This window comes from Strix uralensis, chromosome 6 (assembly GCF_047716275.1).
Source record: "Strix uralensis isolate ZFMK-TIS-50842 chromosome 6, bStrUra1, whole genome shotgun sequence".
Lineage (NCBI taxonomy): Eukaryota > Metazoa > Chordata > Aves > Strigiformes > Strigidae > Strix > Strix uralensis.
The window spans coordinates 3,714,370-3,732,865 of NC_133977.1; the positions used below are offsets into that span (position 1 = coordinate 3,714,370).

General features: G+C 40.7%; 1 protein-coding gene across 20 annotated transcripts in view; it reads left to right on the forward strand.

Annotated features, from left to right (window-relative positions):
- Positions 1-18,496, forward strand: part of LRRFIP1 (LRR binding FLII interacting protein 1) — a 114,600-nt gene that overhangs the window by 63,021 nt on the left and 33,083 nt on the right. For 8 of the 20 annotated variants that reach the window (XM_074872547.1, XM_074872549.1, XM_074872529.1 and 5 more), the window contains exons 7-13: positions 3,517-3,549; positions 4,655-4,702; positions 7,828-7,884; positions 12,087-12,167; positions 13,413-13,457; positions 14,441-14,506; positions 18,128-18,205. The exons of 2 other annotated variants lie outside the window; for them this stretch is intronic. In XM_074872547.1, the coding sequence (XP_074728648.1) occupies positions 3,517-3,549; positions 4,655-4,702; positions 7,828-7,884; positions 12,087-12,167; positions 13,413-13,457; positions 14,441-14,506; positions 18,128-18,205 (408 nt within the window). The remainder of the gene's footprint in view (positions 1-3,516; positions 3,550-4,654; positions 4,703-7,827; positions 7,885-12,086; positions 12,168-13,412; positions 13,458-14,440; positions 14,507-18,127; positions 18,206-18,496) is intronic. 10 more of the 20 variants (XM_074872540.1, XM_074872541.1, XM_074872542.1 and 7 more) reach the window with 6 other exon arrangements.

Consider the following 18,496-nt stretch of genomic DNA (forward strand, 5'->3'; position numbering starts at 1 on the left):
CATTTAAGTGTGCATGTGTGTGTCCTGATGTTGCTGTCCCCCTGTAACACCAGACTGGTTTTAGTACTCTGATAATACCATCCTTTCAAGGTCTTTACGTGTTCTATGTTCAAGACGTACGTTTTTTTTTTTTCCCCAAGTACCTGTAGGTCAATAATTCTTGAACCAGGGGAGTTGTCAGATCAGTATGCGCTGTGCAGTAACATCAGCAGAGCATGCGACTCTATAGAAACCTTTCTGGTAAATGCTGTTCACTGTTACTGTTGCAGGAAGTACCTAGCCAAAACATTGGTATATGCAGCTATTTCTTGTATGCACCTTGTAAGCTCCCGTTTCATTACTGATACTGAGAATTTGTGAAGAGGAGGTGCCAGCTTACTCCATGATCAGTTAGTTTATTAGCTCAGGAAACCAAGAGCAAATTGGCAGTGGAAAGCACTTTAGAATTGCAGGTGAATGTTCTCCTCAAAACTGCTTTAGAGATATTTGAAGTTAATCTGCAGACTTGAGTTTTGTGGAGGGAGGGATTAGTAGAGCATAGAGAGCTGTAGTGCACCAGTACTCATCTGTAGGAAAAGCTGAATCAGTTTTTTCCTCAAAATATCTATACAGTATTTTTCCAGATAATACACACAGGTACAAATCTCAACTCCATTTCAGTGTAGACATAATCAGCTCTTATAATTGTGAAGAGAGTTTAAACAAATTAGTAGTTGTGAATGGCTAGCGCTATTGTCTCGACATGTGAAGACGATCAGAGCTCACTGTTTCTGAGACCTATGGAGAAGCATTCAGTTAACCACAAAACTGAAACAATTCATAACAGCACTATGGAGGAAGCTCTCAGCACTCCTGAATGTGAATCAGCTGTGACTAGTTTTTGTTATGGAGTCCCTGTCCCTAAAACTGTTGTGTTTGAGAATAATTTGTTCTTCTACTGATGTTGTTCCTAGTTTATCAGTAGCACCAGTTATGTGGGTTAAGCTGGATCATCAGTTCTATTTTTATGGAACAAGCAAGACCTACATCATTCATAGCAAGATCTTTATTTGTAATCCTTGGTTTCTGCCTTCTATGGAGATTTCATGCTGTAAAATTATTTTTTTTTCTCCTTAAAAAAATTGCTAATACTTACCTAGGCTAGAACTGCCTTTTTTTTTTTTTTTTTTTTTTTTTCCCCCCCTGACAAAGCATCCCCAAAAGAACAGGATTGAGTGGAACACCTCATACGCCTCTAAAAGAGTCTTGGAAGATGAAAAAAAAATTACTACTGCAGGGCCTGCTCAGTGATCCTAATGGAGTTCGCTGTAAGATAGCACAAGATGTACTTTTTTTAAGCGTTGCCTTGTTCCCTTTTTAGTGTAATCCTTATTGCTACTTATGAAATGTTGTTAAAATCTTTATTCTTCAAGACTGCAGATTTATTTGAGTTTTTTTCAAAGCTAGAAGACTAAAGCTCCAAAGATTTGATGAAGAAAAGCTTGTCTTCACAGCTGCACGTGAAAACTGATGTTTATTTTACTTAAATTTGGACATGTTTATGAATGTGGTTTTTGGAGGGGAAAAAAATCTCTAGATCAGTTGAAAGTTCTATTTAGAAGGTGATCATGATACAAATGGGTTGCTTAACCATGGCTGTAACTGTGTCCCTTGATGTGGCAAAGGTGGAAGCACCCTGACACTGTATAGAGGAACACCTTTTGTTCATGGAAATCCACTACTGATTCCTTTTGATGTGTTTTTGTAATACGACCCTGTGTTTTATTGTTAGATATTTAAACAGCAGAAGCCTTGCATTCTTCTTCCCCACCATCCCTTGAGAAAAAGCTTTTCTGACCTTTTTTCCTGGAGCAGCCAGTCTCTGGGCTGCCAGCATGCTGGTCTGGTGAGCAACGGTCTCCAGCTGCTTCACGGGATGGCCCATAAATGCCTAATACTTTTGCAAAGAATGTCCTTTTCTGACAGAAGGATCTGGTTGAAACTTTTCACGCTGGTGTTTCTAGTGATGTTGCACAGAACCCCCTGTCCTCATAAAGTAGTGTTCAGTGAATGTTGTTATTCAAACTGACACTTGGGCATGCACAGGAAAACAGTTTTGACAGAACTTCCTTCCCTGATCCAAGTGTCACTGTGACTGTAGAAGAAAGTAAAAGTTTGCTAGTCTGAACTGAAATTTACCCTTCAACATCTTCTGGTTGCTTTATTCACAATGAATTGATAGAACATACATTGATCATTTTCCTAGGTTGGGTTTATAGTAGATGCTTTTAATAGTTTGGCCACATCTCTCTCTGGCTATTTGTGAAGGTTTGGCTCTTGCTGTGTGTGTCTTTGAAACAACAAAGTAAAAAAAAAAAAAAAAAAAAAAAACAACTAACCTAAAAAATTACCTCTGAGGACTAGAGTTCAGTTTGGCTTCTGAGCTTTTTTAGCATGAAGAAAGCACCAAAAACTATTTCCTTGTGTCCACAAAGGGTATAAGACTAGTCGGAGAATTCTGAATGCTCGTCTTCTTTTGGGTATTTGAAGGCTCCTTCCAGAGTTTCAGGGTGCCATTGTAGTTTGTCTACAAGACTTTCATTTTCTGAAAATTGATCTTGCATCTTTGGCACTTGGACTCATTGCACTATGAGGGATGATGGCGTTGGGGGTTGCTTTTTGAAGCTACGCTGCTTTTCTGTACAGGAAGTTAGTATCAGGAATGTATTTCTAAAAGTTCACCACCCTACTAATCTGTATGGGTTTTACTCTGGATTTTCTCCTGGAATATTTGCTAAGTGGATGTCTGAACTACAGGCACCAGAGATCTGCTGAGCTGGGGAGCTGGCCTGGATGCTTCTGGCAGAGCTACCATGAATATGGATTGCAAAGCCACCTGAGGTGTTGATTAGACCAGGCTAGCAAATTGATTTAAGCTCCACAGCTGTGACCATACTGTACAGAGTGGCCTAGTGTGTTGATATAATGCTAGCTTGAGTATATCTCTGCCTCCTGCAGGCAGACCTTCAGCTGCGATCTTTAGCTTTTCTGTGGCTCACCCTGAACCCATCAAAGTGTCCTGCCCATCTTGTTTCAGAAGTTCTGCAAGCTCGATTCTTTATGGCGCAGTTTTTTTCCTAGGGAAGCTCAGTAACATCATCCTGTGTTTGTTGAGACACTCAAACCTCCCTTCAGTCTCTTTTCTACTGCAACTGTCCTTGTTCTCCCACTTCTCAGCTGGTTGTCTCTAATCTGAGACCATCCAGCATGAAATATTGTTGTGTTATTCATCACTCATGATGGAATTTCTGCATTTTCCTTGTTTTGTTCGCTTCAAAGTTTCTGACTTTGTGCAAGAAGTCCTGCATTATCAACGTTTTTAGTTCAGATTTACACCTCTGTGCCTGGTTGTGGGGGCTTTTTGGTGTGTTTTTTTGGTTTGGTTTGGTTTGTTCTGGGTGATTCTTTTGATTGCCATAACTTGCTTCAGTGTTTTTCTTTGTGTTCTGATTTTTCTTTCCTCTCATGCCTTTACAGTCTCATTTGGAATATGCCAGCACCTACCCAGTGGTGAGAATAGTCTGCAAGTTGTAGTGTGTGTTAAAAACTAATCATGGAGAAGAAACTAACATCAAATGTGATAACTGATCTGAGATAAGGGATGATCTAAAATGGTCCTGAGGCAGTTCATGGTCTGTGACGTAAAGATGCTGCTTCCCTCGCCTACTATTCTGGTGCAGTTCAGATGAAAAGTGCTGAATGATTAGAGAGAGATAAGCTAGTCTAGTTCAGTAGTTACCATGGGACAGAGCAGAACAGCTTTTATTTCCCGTAACAGAATTTCTCTGTTACAGTCCATCATTTGACCAGGTATGTCTGGTTTTATTTTAGAATAAATCTGGAGAGGAATAAAGCTCACTCTGACTAGATCTAGCAAAGGTGGCAGGACAAGTACACTGCCTACCAAAGCTACAGCTTGTGGGTTGAGCTGTTACCTTTTGCTTTGGAGGATAAAATCAAACCCTGTAGGAAATAATAAGACGTGAGCAAGTATTTGTATTGAACACATTGAGATAAAGCTGACTCTTGGAAGAACAGAAAGAGCACAGAAGGGAGAATGAGGATTGGAATTTCAAGCTCGGTTTAGAAAATTTCCTCGTAATGTTAGCAGTGCTGTCTTTGGCAGCACTGTGTTGAAATAGAGGTGTCTGAGTTTCTGCAGAAAGCAAACTGCGGAGAGCAGTTTTATGGGCTCTAGCTTTTTCACTCTCCTTTGTTCCCTGCGTGATTTCAAATTAGGAATGCAATGTATCTATTTTGAGTGACCTATATACAGAAATAGTTCAAACACATTTGGATTTTGCATGGATGTATTGATGTAGTAAGTATAGACAGCTGGTAGCTCTTTTAATTGACTTAACACAGCAAGCGTGAATGATTTTAGCTGTGGCTACTAAATTTAACAACGCTATCATCGCTTTTAACAATATTCCTTAATAACTGGTCATTCGACTTTGAGATTTGATTTTTGTCATGTGTGCTTACTAAGCCATGTTGTGTAGAGCTGGAGGAAAATTGGACTGATGTTCTTGCATGTTGATATGCATGCCTGACTACGGATGGGTGCACGTAAACTCGTTGATCTTTTCATCCTGCATTCTTAATCTCACTGCAGGCTGGATTAGAGAATGAGAGGACCAAAAAGAAGAACTACTCCAAAGCAGTATGTATCTTGACTAACTGTCTCCAGAGAGGTTTTTGCATACAAAACCACTGTGATAGAACAGAGAATATATGCAAGTATGTGACTGTAAGAGCTCACCAGCCTAATGTCAAGGATACGGTGTAACTATCAGGACTTGTTGGGTCTTCAAGACTACTGAGCATCACTTCATCTGCAAAATGTGGTACAATCCAAACACTTGGGTCAGTGTCATACATAAAGAGCATCTCGAAAAACTCAAAACCTAACTTGGGTTTTAACATTACACAGAAGTAGGTAATACTGGTAGAAGTATTTTTGCATCTTTCATAAAGGCAGTTCTGCGTAATATTGATGCCTTACTAGGACCTGTACAAATAGGACCCTACTTAGAGGACTGCAAAGCCAGACCTGGATGGAAGGTAAAGGATAATGTGCTTTCACACAGTCAGGATTTTAGGGGAATCTCACAGGGAGCCATTCCAGGGAGGGAAAGAGTACACAAGAGAGGGCAAGGTGGTGTACCGCTACTGCGGAGGGAAGGCTGCTCGTCACAGAAAGACATTGCCAGGCTGGGTTGGGGTTCTTCAGTACATTGGAAATCAGCTGAGAATTTTCTGAGAAGTGGAAGTTGGATGTGGGATTGGGAAAGCCTGAAGGAGCAGCATTAGCCACAGTCTGAGGTAAAAAATGTTATAAGTATAAACGTACATAATGGCAATGCGAAAGTTTTCTGCGTCTGTTAAAAGCAAGAGGAAAATACAGAAAAGAATAGGGTCAATTGCAGATGAAGGGAGAACAAGTAAAATCTGGATATTTTAGCTTCCCCAGGATGCAATTTTGTTCTAGTTTTCGTGAAGTTTATGATCAGATGCTTCACATGTTAATGTAGGTCAGCGGGGTCTGCTAAAACTGACCCTGCTCTTCAAGAGTTGTCTGGAGTGTTTGCCTTCAAAAATATGTGCTGGAGAGGTGTTCGGAGAGGATGGGTTATAGTGACTCAGGAAGGACCTGAGCTGTGGGGCTTCAGTTTGAAACCTGAAAGATACAGGTCAAATTAAATATGTTTAGAAGTGCCTGAAATATGAAGTGATAAACCTGGATTTGTGGAAAATTAATCATATCAATTCAACTTAATTTCCCTAAGCAGGGTAGTTACTTAGGGGCATAAGGGAAAGCATTAGATGTGGCTATAACTTGACTATAAAGCTCTTGGCATGTTTCTCCATAACATTAAGTGAAATATTGGGCAAGATTTAGTTCTTGTAAAAGAAATGCACCGTTAGTTGAAAAATAACTGTTAGAAAACGAGACAGCTGGAAAGGATCTCATCTGGTCTATTCCCATCTAAGACAGCATCATCTGTTTTTAAAGGGGAAAAGAGTTCTACAGAGGTCAGTATTGTCTAGCTGTCCTAAGTGCAGGGAGTGAAGGTGATTTCATGTGAGGTTAGAATAAAAATACTGATGATGAGTAGGAGATAACTTTTCAAAACTGACTAATAGTAAAAATAAATGAGGAATACCACAGTTGGGGAAAAAAGAAATACACTGTTATAAAGTAAGGAATTCTGCATAGGAACGGTTCAGGCAATGATCTGAGGTTACATTTAGTCAGTATTACACTGGTGGAAAAAGGCAAACTTAATTCTTCAGTGTAATAATGAAAGGGGCAGTGGAGGTAATTGGTTATCATGGTGCTGTAGAGGCTGCAGCTAGAGTTTTGGCTTCAGTTGCTGAAGACGCATTTTAACCATTCTTCAGGAAAGTGTTAGAGAAATTCAAGAAGACTGGAAAAAAACATAGTAAAAATTGGAAAGAAGCCAAGCTGTGTGAGAAGGCTATAGCAGTATTTCAAATCAGTTCTTCTTGAAAAGAGAAACTGGATGTTGGCCCTCCATTTCTGGTGATAATACTGCATTTCAGTAGAGAATCTGAGGTTTTCCCAGAAGTTAATTCACCAGCTTGGGTCTGAACTGGTTTCTAACCTGATTTATTTAATTTTCCATGGAAGCCACTGTATAGTAGAAGATAAATATTTTCTTTGGAAATTGATTCAGAATGGGTTTAGTGAATTTTCATTTTCAGATTGCATTAAAACTTGGGCTTCCAAATTTAATTTGAATAGAAATTGTAATTAAAGTTCCACTAAAAAAACACCCTGCAGAGTGCTTGCTCATTTTCGATGTTAAACCAGGTCTCATTGTGAAGTGATGCCAGAACAGTGAATTGCTTCAGAAATCTGAGCTTTTAGTGGTATCAACTGATGTGGCTTTTGGGTCTATCTCTTTTCTTCAAACATCACGTTTCTAGGCTGAAACCAATCTGCATCATAGTGATAATTTTATTTTATTCCCAACCCTGCTGCCGTAGGGACTTGAAGCATCTCACCCTGGTTGTGAAGTGCTGGTTCTGAGCCTGTTTGTTTGTTCTCCTTTGAGGGAAAACATCTCAATGAGAACAAGGCAGGCTATTGAGCATGATGGAGGGCAGCTGAACGGACTAAAATCTCTTGTTAGCCTTCAGGCTGCCACACAAAATACTGGGATGTGGCAGATGGTCACTGTCTGTTTAATTTTGATGTAATTGGGGAAAGCTAAGAAGAAGAGATTTCATACGGCACTGCATATTCACTAAATGAATTTCTCAAATATAAACTTAGAATAATTCTTTTGCTACAGTGTGCTGCTTTTTAATTGCTTAGCTTCCAGAGGTGTAAGTAATTACAGTGATAAATTTCTTTTATTGTAGTCTCTCATCCCTAGTGTCCCTTTTTTGTCCTGTGTTCCCTTCACAGAGCTTTTGAAGAGACAGGTGTTACAGTGCAGAAATAATAGGGGAAGCAAAAGTATTTCTTAACAAGAAGAAGAAGGGTCAAAAAAGGCAAGCAGGAGTATCCTTGACATTTTTGGCTGGTATACCAGTACTGACAGACACACAAATTTACATGTCCTCATGTTTGAAATCACGACCTAATCCTGTACTTCTCCTGTTCTGGTGTATCTTTGAAAAGTTCTGTCTCTGCCTTTGCTTTTCATAAGTAATGACTTTTGCTAAAAGTTCCCTTTTGGGTCTGTGTCAATTTTTTTTTCTCTCTGTTTTGTTTTTTTTTTTTTTTCTTTTCCTTTTCCTTTCCTTCCATAACAGACCAATGGTTATGAGGAAGACGTGTATGGATCATCCCAGAGTAGAAAATCTAGCAGGGTTAGTAGATGATTTATATTGCTATAAAATCTATTGCTCTGTTTAATGGGATTAAAGCTAATTAGCAAATTCTTTTCTGCGGTAAAGCAGGTTTTTCCTGTCTTGCATGTTGTGGGTTTTGCAGACTGTCAGACCTGGAGGTGCAGCAATAAGCTGTCTTTAAAAAAAAAAAAAAAAAAAAAATTTAAAAATTAGGCCATGAGTGGGAAGGGAAGTCTCTGAATTAGGTACAAGAAGAACTTGGAAGCCAGAACTGCTTAACTCGTAAACAGAATTGGGTGAAAGTTAAATTGTGACAAGAAATAGTTTGACATCACCTGTCACAGAGGATTTCCATGTGCTGGACAACAGAATGATTGTTTTACCACCTGTGCAACGTGTTCACATTCTGCTCTAACACTGAAACTCCCAAGCTTCATCTAGAATTTAGTCCATGTCTTAAGATTTGCGTATGTAAAATGGTCTTCTCATTTGAAATTTTCCCCAAATGTGTGTTGTTTATTTGAAGTTTGCTTAACTAAATGCCTCTTCTTTTTTTTTTTTTTTGTTTTCCTTTATAAACTGTATCCTAGGGTTGCTGGAAACTCCCACAGAGGTGAACAGCCAGCGCAAGTGTTACTACTTACCTATTTACCATTGATGTACTTTTATTTCTAGAAATATTCTTCTCAAAAAAAGCTTAATTAACTACATTGTATGTATGTGGGTCACAATGTTCCTTCCCTTCTGTTCCAGCACAAGTGTTCTGTGTCATTTATAGGAATTCATTGTCCTGCTTTGTTAAATATTGGGGTTTGTGCTGTGTTTGTGTGTTGAAGATATCATCTCAAGCAGAGCCTCTTTGGGGGGGCAGGGAGGGGAACTGTTTGGGGTTTTTTTTCCTTGCCTTTATTTTAACAAAGGCCGACAAAAGAGCCTGTTGATTTTATGCTATCAAGACTTCTAAAGAAATATAGTGGTATGCAGACTAAAGCTCTGTGTTTAGGGGAAAAATAAACTATTTTTAAGACTCCATTTAGTTAATTGTTTGAGCAATACATGCTAAACAGACTTCAGTGAGTTACTTTGTAAGCATGAAGTTAAGCAGGGGCTTGTATAAATAGTGAAATGGGACCTTATATTTCATGTCCATTTTAAGTTGTTGCTTCCATATGGTTTTACGCATTTAGCTTGTATATGTGGGTAAGAGAAAATGAAATACTGTTGCTTAAACTGTTAAGAAAACAGTATGTCCTGCTGTTGGCACTGTTGCTGAACTGCTTGACAAGTTCAAGGAACTTTATTATGTAGTGCTTCTGACAAATGATGTTCTTTAATGACATACTCCAGAGCTCCAAGTACTGCAGGAAGAACAAAATATCTGTAAGAAAGTAATCCAGGGAAAATAAGTTGTTTGGTTTCCTTTTAAATAATTTAAAATCATCTTGGCATTAGGGTTTGTAGCATGGAGGTTTAGTGTATGTAGAGCATAATTACGGCAACATCATTAGTTCCTTGCTGTTTTCATTACTAAGTGTTCAGATAAGTCATTATTTAGAAGGGGGATGAGAGTTTGGGGGTGACTTGGAATAGCTGAAACTCCAAAATCAGTTGATGCCAGTCCGACTGGCATTCGCCTTTAGAAATACTCTGTCCCAAACCCCCCAAACCTAACTCTAAAGGTTGCCAAAGTGACAAGAAAACAGAGAAGGGGCAGAATTCTTCAGGTCAGGAAGGAAGTGATGAGTCTGCTGATAAAATAGTTGTATCAGCCTTTGAACACTGTACTTGAAATATCATGGGTTGATTCCTTAAAAATTAGTAGTGCCATGTGCCTAGGTAGTCCGTGTGTGGATTACAAACTCCCTAGGTGGGAATGAAAGTAGTTTCTTTAAGCTCAGTTCAATCAGATTTCTTTTTAGTGAAAGTCTTATTTTACAGGCATTCAGGAAGAACGGGGCAGAAAGGGATCTAAATTTTTGAGGTTGAACAATGATTTATTCTCAGTATGTACCTGTGGGTGTTGTCTTATTCACAGATCCGTTTGCCTGCAGTGACAGAAGTCCGGTGTCAAGAACAGACAAGTTTCTTTAATTTGCTACAGGTCTCCCTCATTTATAAATTAACACCTACATAGTTTATAGTGATGATGCAAGGATTAGTTAGGGCTTGTAAGAAAGCTGAGTAATTGCTGACTACCAGAAGCAGAGTATCTTGGTTGCCTAGACCCCTGTAAGAAATGACTGGGAGAAGCAGGATGTTAAGAGGATGTCTGTAAAAGGAGAGCTCTGGAGTGTAGCAAAGGTAAAGGTGTGGAGCTCTTTCAGAACAACCATTCCCCCCCAGCACACATGAACCCGTGGGAAAATGAGGAGCCTAAACAGTGCCTAGGAGGCTTTGAAAATACCTTTGCAACTCGTGCATTGTCACAGGGCTAGTTAGAAGAGGCTGCGTGAGCGCAGAAGTCATTTCACGAGGGTGGGGATGCGGGGAGGTAGCGTTTCCTCCCTCGCCCCTGCACGCTGGCTGTAGCAGCCTGTGCTCCCTCCTAACACGCCTTCCCGGCACGGCTTCATACCCTGCCCGCTTGGCTCAGGGCTGCATCTGGCCCTGGCGCAGAAGAGTAACCATTTTATTACATTTTAGATGTGCTTTTAGGCTGCCGTTTTGCTGAAAATAAGGAAAATACAAAGTCTTCCTAGTATGTATTTCTTCTGATTCCTTTGCCTCAGTGAATAATGTCATATATATGGATTTCCAGTCTGCATTGAAAACAGACCTTGATTTGCAGATTTAAATATCCCTCCGTGTTAAAAACAGCTGTTTATAATAACTTCAGTTGTTCCTATTATATTGTCGCATGCTTCTGAAGCTTTTGGAAGCCAAAATAGTAAGTTCCACTCAGTATTATAAATATCCTACTGCTGTCAGCCTTCCTGCACCCTGGCAAGCCCTATGTGCCAGCTTTGTATTGAAGCGTTTGTGCAGCAAAAATTCTAATACAGGATAGTAGAAAAGCTGAGCTGGCATCCTGCACTCCAGTACAGGTGCCGGGGGGAATGGCTGGAGATACTGTATATCACACTAGATAAATAAGGTGTAGTATTTTGGAGGGTAAGGGTGATTTTAAGTCCACTGGAGTTGTCAGTCAGTCACTATTGGTACTTTGGTATTTAAGTTAGAGCTGAATTAAGATCTCCCCATTCTTGGGGAAACCAGTTAAGTGGACCAAAAGTACAAGGTTAGCTAGATGCTAGGTAGGAAGCTGCATAAAAGGTGTTTAATTTAGACAGTCTCATTTCTTACAGAAACATTTTCTTTGCATTCAGCCTTGCCATATCTGACTCTGGGCTGCTCACTTTTCCTGATGGACACACCTAACTGTTTTGGTCCCCGGCTTTGCCCTCTGTCTCCCGGCAGAATTGTCCTGACACCTTCTCCTGCATCTCGTGTGGGCTTAGCTGATAGAGCATAAACTCCTCAAGAATTTGGAAGGAAGCTGACCTATTCTCTGACCAATAAGTTTTCCCAGTGCTTGGTGGGCAGTGGCAATTCACTCTTGTCTGCAGCGGTGGGACTGCACATGCAAAGAAACAAATCCTCTAAGGCAGGAGCTTGGGTTTTTAAGTATGAAGCTGTGATGCAGCCAATTATTCTGAGTTTGAGCCTGGAAGCTAACATTTCCAGCATCTTGTAAACTGGATGTTGTCTGTTCCATTTTACAGAAGCTGAAAGTACAGCTTTGCTTAACTAGAGCTAGGATGAAACTGGGGTGCCTGAACTGCACACGTGCTTTTGGAAACGTGGTCCATCTTCTCCCAAGTCCCGTACAAACCATGTCCTTCACAGCACACTGTCATGTTGGGTCATAGCAACGAGAAGGGAGGAGAGAATGTGAGAGTTTAAAGCCTTTTCAGTGGAAAAGAAACCAAACTGGTATTTTGTGCATAAGATGCTGTAGGGATAGAGGAAAGGCCTTTTGTTTATTTTAAAAAATCTCTACCTTACAAATAGAAAGGGCACAGGATTTTCCCATATCCTCATATCTTTAATGTGGTTCTCTTAATGCCGTTATCTTTTATTTTTGCATCTGTGACCACTTGGACTCCTTGTAATTGCTAAGCTCCTGATTTACTTTTTGCTTCCCATTCAAAGGAATTTTGAAAGCCCTTCGTGTTATGATGCTGAGTTCCTAAAGGGTTTTTTGTTTGTTATTGATGCAGGCTTCATACTACTCTGATCTGGGTCTTCACAACAGCGGCTATGCTTCCACATCTCAACCTTCTTCCCAAAATGGAAATTGGGTCTGTTGCCCTCTGGCTTCACCTGGCCTGGACTTGTTCTGACTTCCTTTGGATAATACAACCTCTTGTACTTAGGAATTAATTTGGACCTATTATCAAGAATCTCTGTAGCCCTCTTCAGTAAAAGTTAAAAAAACCCAAAACAGAACTTTTAAGATTGGAGTGAGTAATGGAAAACTGTTTTAAAATGAGCACAATTAGTTTTCCTTTGCTGCTCCTCCCTTTCCTACAGTTATTTTGTTTGCTTTTGGCCTCAACTGGTCTGGAAAAATAAGGGAAATCTTAATTCACTGAAGTTCTCTATTCTATTTGAGGCAATTTCTTTGCTCACCGTGTCAGTCTAGCAAGCTTAAGACAATCTAGTCTGCTTAAAATGAAATTACAAGCAAGTAGTTTACAGACCGCTAGAAGAAAATCGCTGAAGCTTCAGAATCACCCGGGAGGTTGGATTGTCCTCTGCGTGTGGGCATAGCTCGGGCAGTCTGGCGCTAGCAGAGCGGTGCTTGAGCAGTGGTGCGCAGCCTGCCCTGCCCGATGGCCTCAGCACGAGGGCATCGGCAGGCACTTGGTGGTGGCCAGCGATGGGGCCGCTGCGGTTGAGCGGGGTGACTTGCAGCAGGATGTTGCCTGCAAGCTGTGGGCTGGGGACCACTGCTGGAGTATCTCTTGCATGTAAGGATGCCAGATACAGTGTGTGCTCTCAGCTTAATTGCTAACTGCAAAGTCATTTGTTTTATGGTGCTCTGACTTAAGTACTCATAATTTTGTCCTGAATTATTTGGCTTTTCTGAATTTTTGTTTAATAATAAAATACACAAGAGATGATCTTATAGCTATGTGAAACACTTAAAATGCCTATCTTAAAACACTTCTGTCTTTGCATGTAGCTCTTTTTCTGGCTTTGGTTGAAGTGAGGAGAAACACCCATTCTGGCTGCTATACACAAATGTGTGTGAGACAATAACAACGTAACAACCTAAAATGAAATTATGCTGTTTTGCTTTTGCATACTGTTGTGTCCTCCCTTCCTGTAGGAAATGCACATGTCTGCTTGGTATTCTTAGTCTTTGGGAGTCGAGATCTAATGCTTTTATGGCACAGATGACTAATATTCTCTATGCTGGGTTTTCTTCTGTTGTAGTTTGATAATCCTAGTCTCTTATCGGGATGGTTAATTCTGCTGTAGGTGCTTTTTTTTTGTGTTTCATTTTCTATGCAAAAAAGTTTTGTGCTTGTCTTCCTCAGCCCTCCTTGCTGTACAGTGATGCCCTGCCAGCCAGAAGTTACAGGGTTTGTTGTACTAATGCTCTAAGCTCAAATACCGAAGCCACTCACTCACCTTCAGCCATGCATATGTTGTCTCTTGCCACTGTAGTTCCTGTTGGGTCCATTTATTTCACACTCTGGTGTCTGATCCATCTGAATGCACGTGTGCAATGCTGTTCGTACAGACCTGGATTTGCTGATCCTTCCTTTTATTCCCAATGGAACTGTGCAACCACTTCTTGTGGGGTTGTGTTGCTGCCGCAGACTTCTCTCTGGATGGAGACGGTTGTCTTCATTTTGGTGTATTAACTACAATGGGCAGGAGCAGGCCAGAGAGAGGCAACATCAATTCTTTCTGGTTGTGTAACAACTAATAAAAATCTGTTTAAAAATTTTTGTAACCAAATTCTACTGTTCTTGTTTAAACTTTAAAATGAGCTGCTCAGATTGTTTTTTTTTTTTTTCCCCTCAAAGCTTAAAGGTAGAGTTTCCTACTTCCCTTGTGTTTCCTGAGCCATATATTTATATGCTAAACTGCAGCCAGTCTTAAAATATGCATCTTCCTCCTCTTCTATTAATTTAGTAAGCTGGCTAGTAAGTGAAGTTTGTCAGGTGTGAGTTTCTCCCCATATTGCCAGCACCAGAAATCAAGGTTAAACAGATTTGAACAATTTAAGAATTGATGTAGCCGTTTTGTTGGTAGGCAATATAAACTGTTGAATTGATCAGGAGAATGGTTAGAACTGCATGACTATGTGATGGACTCAGGGCGGGGGGGGGTGTGTGTCTGAGATTTTGCACGTGCCTTACACCGTTTCCCAGTTCACTGACTTCAGATCTTCACTTGCATGTTGCTTGTGGTTGCGTACAGGAGGTGTCCCTGTCCTTGCACATACTGCTCGTTCCCCTACGTCCTTCGCGCTGCACCTTGTGAATTTGTAATGCTCCAGATTGAAACCAGAAACTAGGTCTGCCAGTCCTGTTCTGACTCTGTCTTTTAATTGTAGGCGTCTGTGTATGACGAGAGCGTTTACAGTGGGAGTCGTCGGTATAGTGCCTCTAGTTCTCGTGCTGTAAGATGTTTTCTGCATTTCCCTGTTGTCTTGTCTCTGTCCTCCAGTAACCCATGTGTACCAGAATACAGCCTTTTCTGGGCTGAGGAACATTTAAGATGGACTGTGTGAGATTCACAGCCTGCTGCTGTAGGCAGAAGTGCGAGCACCATTTCCTTGAGCTGCCATGAAATAATAAGTAGTGATTTATCTGCTGTTGTAACGCCAGACCAGCTCTGGCTAGCACCGACAGAGCCTGGCGCTAGGCACTCACCCCCCCTGCGGCAAGGGGAATTCAGCTCTGCCTTGCACTCGGTTTGCAGATAAAACACCTTAGAAAGATGGTACCTAAAGTTCCTTCCCTCACTGAGGATTCTTCTTTCGAAAACTGAGAATAATATCGTTTAAAAAAACCAACAACGAAACACAACACTTCCCCAGTGTTACATCATTAGCAGTTATCTGCTAGCATGAAGTAAAGGGGTTTTGTGAATGTATAATTTGGTTTTGTTTCTTGGATTTATATTCAATAGCAATATTTCAGACAACTTGTGACAGTGTTTTCAAAATACATGCTTCTGTGAGTGGAGGGCTCTGTCGTTTATGGGGAGAGACAATATGAGGAATGACAATATAAATTGTTTCCTTTCAAAAAGGCTGCACGACTCGGTTTACAGATTAGAAGGCAGAAAATAAATGCCTTCACCCCTTCTCAGATGGGGCCTCCTCGTCATGGTGGGCGTTTAGGCCAGACAGTACATCTGCTGATGTTCTGTCTGCCTGGGGGGGGAAAAAAAAGCCAATCTTTTTTGATTTTTAAATTCTACTCTGTAGACCCAGTGCTTATTATGTCTCTGAACTCCTTCACTGATTATCAATAAAAATAACCCAACAAAAGAGCCCCAACAAATGGAAAAACACCACTTAAGACTGTAACAGAAAAAAGCCTCAAGACAAAACGTTGATCTGAATTTAACTGTGAAAGTTACAATTTTATTAGCTTGGAGAAGGAAGCAAACTTGAATGCTTACTAAGTGCTTGTTAGTCTTTAAAGGGCTATTCCATCCCCTGGCACTCACACTGATTACCTAGTTGGGCTGTGCAGCTTGCTGCTACTGATGTTAAGCTTCAAATGACTTTTTATTTCATACCTGTGCCTTGTTTTCATTTGGCTGCCTTGGAAAATTCATCGATACTTATCCGTTAGGACTGTTGTGGCAGCCTGCAATTCGTTGAGTTTGCCACTGAGGCTGCGCTGGGCTGGTTGTAGCCCTTTGTACAGGATGCTTGTCATCTTTTGTTTGAGAGAAGTCTCTCAAAGGTCCCTATGATACACTTCTACTCTTGAGAGAAATAATTTACAGTGGGGTCCAAGCCTGAATGCTGTTTACAAGTCTTTCAGGCACTGTTAATGGCTTGAGCAAGGAACAAAGAATGAAACGCCAGTGATTGTTCCCCTTCTCCATCCCCATCCTACCCTGTGCCACAGGTATTTGGAAGCCTGTGTATAGCTAAGCCTTTCCAGTTTCTGTTGCACGGTCACCTGTAGTAATGAGAGGGTTGAAGTATGAGGTTTTTGTCTTAAACGGAATGGCCTTGTCACATTTACCGAGTTATCTATGGTTATTTTAACGCCTGTGAACCTCGTAGCACATTTAACATGTAGAGGATGTGCCATTTGGGTAGCTGTCCCCAAGGAATGTTTTTAGGTGATGACAGGTGAATGCAGGGGGTGAGGCTGAAACTGGCCTTGCTTGGTCTCAGCCAGCTGAACAAGTGGCACTCGCTTCCATATTCTGCCCCGCAATACACAGAGAGCAACTACGGAATAAATAGGTCCCGTAAAGCATGGATGTGGGGCTCATCAGTAGTTTATACTTTTTCCCTGTCACGTGTTTCAGGTTTGTTCTACATCCTTGTTATGCTAAACATAAAACACCAGTGATGGCTCAAGGCTTCTGTGCTAGAACTAGTAAATAAGAAAACAAAATCTAAATATTTACTTCAGTGCTTTTTGGTTTTAATTTAGGAATTGAAGTGGCTGTGATTGAAAATAGTTGTAAACTGTGTGCAATACAGTTCTAAATTTTGCACATTCTCATCCCTGAAATGAAGCTCAGTAGTTCGGATGCATGAAGCCAGCGTCACTTCACGTAAGACATCGGAGGACACAGCTTGGTCACGTTCTGCCCTTCTTCAGGGGCTTGCTAAGGGCTGTGTACCTTGGAATGTTAGTGCTTTGTGGTTAGAAACTAAGCTTAGGGTTGTACTGTAGCTGGGGTTACTTCCAGCTTGCCCTCTTACCATTTATTAGTACTGGGAGCTTAATTTTCATTGAATACTGTGCCACTGTGTTAGCGTGACTAATGATGCTGAAACAGTCCTCCAGTAGCTTGGTGAAGACCTGCCTGTCTCTGTAGCTTGAGGAGTCCAGGGGATTCCTGTACTGGCTGGGTAACTTAATAGAAGAAACCTTAAAAAAAGACAGAGTACGGGCATCTCGTACTTTTTTCTTTAGAATTCAGTGTTTTTATATCTGAGAGACAGTCTTAAGTACCTCTAAACTCATAAGGATCATTAGCAGCATAGCCTGAGCTGCTGAGAAGAGCAGTTCCTCATGCTTGTTCCTGTCCCAGAACTGCCTCTGCCCTTGTGTCAGTACTGACTTTTGCACGTGAAATTTGTCAGACTGACATCCCTCTTTAGAGGCTACATTCGCAATTGCCTTGAGATAGTAGCAATAGGAAAAATACCATGTCCGGTAAACCCCAAACTTTAATTCATCTCTGTTCTGAATGTATCAAAACCTCCCTTTTATATATGCTTATGTATCTTTCTATAAAGTACATCTAAATACAAGATTGACTGCAAAGCTGCTACTCTGAAATCTTTGAAAACAGAGGGAATAATTCTAAAATGCATTTCCAGAATAAGTTTTAGTTCTGTTTTCCTGATGCTTTAAACTTTCATTTCCCTTTTCTGCTTCCACTGCACTATAACTCTGGAAATAAAACAGCGTAGACACATTCTTTGTCCTTGTCAGCAACAAGTCAGCCCTGTCTGTTCTGCATCACTGCTTAGATGTTTGCTTTTAAGAAGGTCTGAAGTACTTTATTTGGCAGGAGACGAGGTCTGCAGGTGCTGAAAAAGCAGGAGAGATACTGAGTCTCTGAGATGGTCTCAGTTTTTACTTTAATCACCACATAGATGGGTGTTTCTTGCTTTGGCCTGTGGAGCACGGATTCATTTTATATGTGCACAATGTTGGAAACATGGGAAGAAGGCTCACCAGAGAACCTCAGAGCTCTTGAAAAGTAGTAGGATTGAGCCTTTTGTGTGGAGACTGAGAGTTGTTTACTTGTGAATGGTATCTGAAGATATATAAACAAATCATTAGGATTCTGCTGTTCTAAGAATGGAATCAAAACTCTGCTTGGTCTGTCAACTGGAATTACTGCTTGCCTTAATTTTTAAATTAACAGTGGAGGTGTCTGTTCTCTGACTTTCACTGCTATTCCTTTGCATGTAACCATTTTCATAACTAACCTCCGATGTAATCCTCTAAACTCCCTCATGTTTCCCTTCCCAATTCTAATGCTTTTCTCTTTTCTCTGCTTGCTGTTCTTGGTTTACCTGCGGCAGCCTTCCGAGTACAGCTGCTACCTTGGGTCAGGATCTCGGGCATCCTCAAGAGCCAGCTCTGCTCGGGCCAGTCCAGTGGTGAGCTCCTCTATTTTTCTTTGTCCCTAAACTATTTAATTCCGCTGTTCTTCAAGGTCTTTTTTATACAAAGAGGTCACTGTCCTTCATGAGACAGTTTCTTATGGTATTATTTGGAACTTCTGGGCAATGTTTAAGACAAAGAAGGGGTGAACCAGATGAGAAATTAGAAAACCAAAGTAATTTCTATTGCAGATGCACATGTTTTTACAACAGAAAGTACACTTTGAACTCCTGTGACAACACTAATTTTTTTTCTAAGTTGGGCCTATAGCACATGGTTAAGGGTAT